This window comes from Priapulus caudatus, unplaced genomic scaffold, assembly GCF_000485595.1.
Source record: "Priapulus caudatus unplaced genomic scaffold, Priapulus_caudatus-5.0.1 Scaffold1026, whole genome shotgun sequence".
NCBI lineage: Eukaryota > Metazoa > Priapulida > Priapulimorpha > Priapulimorphida > Priapulidae > Priapulus > Priapulus caudatus.
Window position 1 is genome coordinate 103,855 of NW_014578087.1, and position 4,912 is coordinate 108,766.

Consider the following 4,912-nt stretch of genomic DNA (forward strand, 5'->3'; position numbering starts at 1 on the left):
TCTCTCTCTCTCTCTCTCTCTCTCTCGCTCTCTCTCGCTCTCTCTTTATCTCTCATCTGAAAGCGACGCAGGTGTCATGCGTAGATGAAACATTAACAACAAAATGTGTTAAAACGCACGCACACGGAGGAGTTGTTAATACAGGAGGAAATAAAATAATCACTAAATAGGTTCCAATAGAGACGGCATGCGACACTCACCGTCCTGTGCGCTTTGCTACACCTATACAGTTGTTAGTGTGTTGCATGAAAGAGACGGAAGAAAACTGGCTAAAAGATTCGCCCGGGCCATAGGCGCAGACAGAGTTGCACATAGGTGAACACACGAACGCACGCACACGCAATGTTGGACGCAAGGGTGGATGAAAGAGAAAATTACACGGCACTGCAGCCTCAGATATGTAAGAAGGATGTCTTTTCGCATCGGCAGGTTATTTAAGAAGATAATTGACAACATGTATATTCTACTCTACAGTAATAAATACCACAGCACGCAGACGATATAGTAGGCACACGCAATATATAATAACTCAACAACATAACAACAGCGAGCCGCTCTCTGCCGCAGCCAACCTGTCTGTCAGCAATAATTGCGTACGACGTCAATACACAGAGCTATGCACATGTATGCATATATATATATATATATATATATATATATATATATATATATATATATATATATATATATATATATATATATATATATATATATATATATATATACATGCAGCGTGCGGTTCTAACATGTAACATTGGTTTCTGACATTGTTTTCTGAGTTAGTAACAACACAAATAATCAATAGTTACCTCAAATTACCTTCACTCGGGTCGCTCTCGCTCGACGTGTACTCTGTTGCCACGGGTATGTACCCGGACGACAGTGACGCCATCTGTGGCGGCACCGTGTTATCGCTGGACGCGTCCGCCACGCTCTCCGCGTAGCCCGTGTCCATCGAGGTGGCGCTGTTAGCACCATGGTGGTCACTGTAACCAGAGAGCTGCGCCTGCAGGGAGGGAAACAAGTGCGTTGCTAATAACTCATTGTTTATGAGCAGACGACGTTTGATCGAAATATCGATCTATATTTAAAGGAGAAATTATTATTAGATTTTTACTCGGCGTCGCTAAAGGGCGATTACCTAACGTCAAAATATATTAAATGTATGTATGTTTTTTCCTGTTTTAGGCGATGTAGTATGCGATTCCTTGGGACGCATAGCTACCTGACTAGCTGAGGCTAGGAAAGGCCGATTACCTAACGAAAATATATGAGATGCAGTCATCGGCGAAAGGATAATTTTTATCGGCAGAGGTTATAAGTGAAATAACCAATGCTTTGAGGCGGAAAGTTCCTTATTTTCCTCGATTTCTGAGAGTTTCCTCGATTCCTTAGAGCGGAGATAGTTAGGGAGGCGCATAGTTACCTGACTAGGGGGCAGAAGGCGAGCGTTCTGTGCGCGTCTGCTAGGTAGCGATGGCTGCTCGCCGTACGCGTTCTCTGCGCGTGCTGGAAGCGATGGATGCTCCACGTAGTTGTTCTCGGCTCTCTGTCGCTGCGGCGGCGCCATCAGTCCTCCTCCCCCTCCTCCTCCTCCTCCTCCTCCTCCTCCTCCACCAGCACCGCCACCGCACGCTCCATGCGGACTCTACACGCGGACAATGCGAGAGAGTATACTTCAGTCCCCCGCCGTTACAGCCACGTCACCGCGTGCGTGCGTGCGTAAATCACGACCAAGGATGACATTTATTCTCGTTATCCGCCGTGACGTATATTTTTTACGTTTATTATTATTTTTTTGCGTTTCTTTTCGATCGGTAATAATAATGTGCCCATCGTCGTCGCCGTCGTGTTTTCTCCAGTCACGAAAGCGAGCGCACGCGAATGAAAATGAAAACGGATTTACCCAGGTGGATTCCCCTTCAATCATAATGTACACTCGGCTCTACATTCGCTAGGGTATATTTTACTCACAGAAATAATATTATAGTTAGACTCTCTATATTGTCTCTCTAGTGTCTCTATATATTTCTATGGTTATACTAGCAGATAGAAGGATAGTGGGTATAATTATATATAAGTGCAGCACTTACGGTGGTGGCGCTGCTATCCCTCGACGGACCTCGGGAGCAGAACACCCAGCTAAAATTCCCCGTCATGTTCGACTCGCATCTCTGCTGCTCGACGCATCCTCCCTTCTCGCAGTGACTGCACCCACTGCGCATGCTCTGCTCGTCGACGTCGCGGCAGCTCTCCGGCGGGCCGTCGTCGTCGGCTTTCGCCGGACACTGTTCGGCTTCGCAGTCGGTGTCCGTCGACGGCAGCCGACGTTTGATGCCGGCGACTATGCGCTGCGCCTCGGTGCGAACGTTGTAGGCGTGGTTATCTCCACTCTTGCGTCGGTACATGACGACGAGTGCGACGAGCGCGAACAGCAGCAGCGCCGACAGCGCCGATATGGCGATGATGAGCGTGAAGTGCGACGACAGGAAGGAGGACGTCGTCGTCGTCGCGCCGTCGTCGTCGCCGACGTGGTCGCCAAGTAGGTACATCAGCGTCTCGTTGGCCGTCATGTTGTTCGGATGGATGATGACGTTGAGCGCCGCCATGGCGACGTTCTGCGGATGACCTCGGTCGCTGACCTTGAGAATGAGTTTGTGAAGGCCGACCCACTCCGGCTTCAGCATCGACGCGATTGTCAGGTCGCCGGACTTCCGGTCGATCCCGAACAGACCGGCGCCGTTTCCGTCCATGATGTCGTAGTCGAGTTTATCGTTGGCGCCGCGGTCCTCGTCGAATGCGACGACGGTGCAGACAAAGGCGCCGGCCGTCGTCGACTCTGGTAGGAAGACGACGTTGTCGCTGCCGGACGGGAACGTGATCGTCGGCATGTTGTCGTTCGTGTCGTCGACGACCACCGTCACGTTCGCCTCGTCGTAGCGATCTTCGGCGTCGGCGTTCGTCGCCACGACAACGAAGCGGAACGTGTGCACCTTCTCGCGGTCTAGCTTCCGGTTCGTGTAAATCCCGCCCGTCTTCGGATCGACGCTGAACTCCGAAACGAGGCTGCCGAGCGAGTAGACGACGTCGGCGTTGTCGCCGGCGTCGCGGTCCGTCACCAGCACGTTTCCGATCAAACTCGACACAGGCTGGTTCTCGTTGATAACAAACCGATACGAGTGCTTATCGAACAGCGGCGAGTTGTCGTTTTCGTCCTTGAAGACGACCCTGACGATCGTCGACGCGCTGAGCGGCGGCTGGCCGCGGTCGGACGCCATGACGGTGACGTCGATCGACGGCGTCTCTTCACGGTCGAACTGCTTTCGCGCCGTCATCACGCCCGTGTTCGGATTCACGTGGAACACGTTGTCGTGCGGCGGCTGTACGGAGTAGACGATGCGAGCGTTGTCGCCCGCGTCGCGGTCGGTAGCGGCCAGCTGCTGCAGGAACCCGCCGATGAGGTTGTTCTCGCGAATCTCGCGACGTACAGCGACTGGTTGAAGTGCGGCGGGTTGTCGTTCTCGTCGAGTACTTCTACCCGGAGTACGGCGGTGGCGCCAAGCGCCTGCACGCCTTTATCTTCGACTCTGATCGTCAGGTTGAAATCGGAGATCTGTTCGCGATCGAGAAGTCGCGACGTAACGAGCATGTACTCGTTGATAAACAGTGGCTTCATGACGAAGTACGCGTTACCTGGCGGCAGGATCTCGCCCGTCGCTCGCCCGTTCTCTCCGCTGTTGGCGTCGATGATTGACACCTTGGCGACGAATGACCCGACGGGGGCGCGCTCGGAAACCCGCGCGTGTTCGTCCTCAGCCGACAGCAGATTGACGTTGATGACGGGCCGGTTGTCGTTGATGTCGATGACGTGGATCGTCACGAGACTGACCCCAGCTAGCGGCATCTCGCCCAGGTCGGTCGCCTGCACGTAGACATAGTACGTCGCCGACCGTTCGTAGTCGATCACTCCCGTCACGTACAGCTCGTCCGTCGCCGCCTCGATCGCGAACGTGTCGGCAACCTGCGCGTTATTGCGCGCCGACAGCGAGTAGGTGAGCCGACCGTTGTCGCCGTCGTCGGAGTCGTCGGCTGTGACGCGTAAGATCGTCGTTCCCGGAGCGATGTTCTCGACGACGTTGATCTCGTAGTTGGCCTGCTCGAACTTCGGCGCGTTGTCGTTCGAGTCGACCAGCTTGATGTGAATGACGAGCAGACCGGACTTGGGAGGTCGGCCGTGGTCTCTGGCGATGACGGTCATCTGTGGGGGAGGGAGAGATAAGGTCGTGTTTAAACATGGCTGTGGTGCTGTAAGGGAAGGAGAGAGTGAGAGAGGGGGAGAGGGGGAGAGGGAGAAATGGCTAGAGGGAGAGTGAGAGAGGGAGAGTGAAAGAGGGAGAGAGAAAGTCGTGTTTAAACACGGCTTAAACGCTGTGAGGGAAGGAGAGAGAGACGGAGAGAGGGAGAGAGGGCGAGCGTGAGAGAGAGAGGGAGACGGAGAGAAGGAGAGAAGGAGAAAGGGAGAGAGGGCGAGAGTGAGAGAGAGAGAAGGGGAAAGGGAGAGAGGGAGAGAGAACGCCGTGTTCAAACACGGCTGTAACGCTGTGAGGGAAGGAGATAGAGACGGAGAGAGGGAGAGAGGGAGAGAGGGCGAGAGGGCGAGAGTGAGAGAGAGAGAGAGAAGGGGAGAGGGAGAGGGAGAGAGTGAGAGAGAACGCCGTGTTCAAACACGGCTGTGGTGGTGTGAGGGAAGGAGAGAGGGAGAGAGGGTCGTGTTTGATACCGTGCTGTAACACGGGGGCGCCATGACGGTCACGCCGCAGGGGAGATTGGAGGAGAGGTTTGGAGAACGGAGAGAAGGGGGATCGGGGTAGAGGGATGAGAGGGGTCCGAGGGGCGAGTGGTCCCGTTTAAA

The 4,912-nt window shown here is 53.9% G+C and overlaps 1 protein-coding gene across 1 annotated transcript in view; it reads right to left on the reverse strand.

The window, feature by feature from the left end:
- Positions 1-4,258, reverse strand: part of LOC106815037 (protocadherin-9-like) — a 6,109-nt gene extending 1,851 nt beyond the window's left edge. The window contains 4 exon segments of the mRNA XM_014819463.1: positions 820-1,006; positions 1,427-1,648; positions 2,094-3,422; positions 3,425-4,258. Coding sequence (XP_014674949.1) covers positions 820-1,006; positions 1,427-1,648; positions 2,094-3,422; positions 3,425-4,258 — 2,572 coding nt within the window.
- Positions 4,259-4,912: the final 654 nt, after the last annotated feature.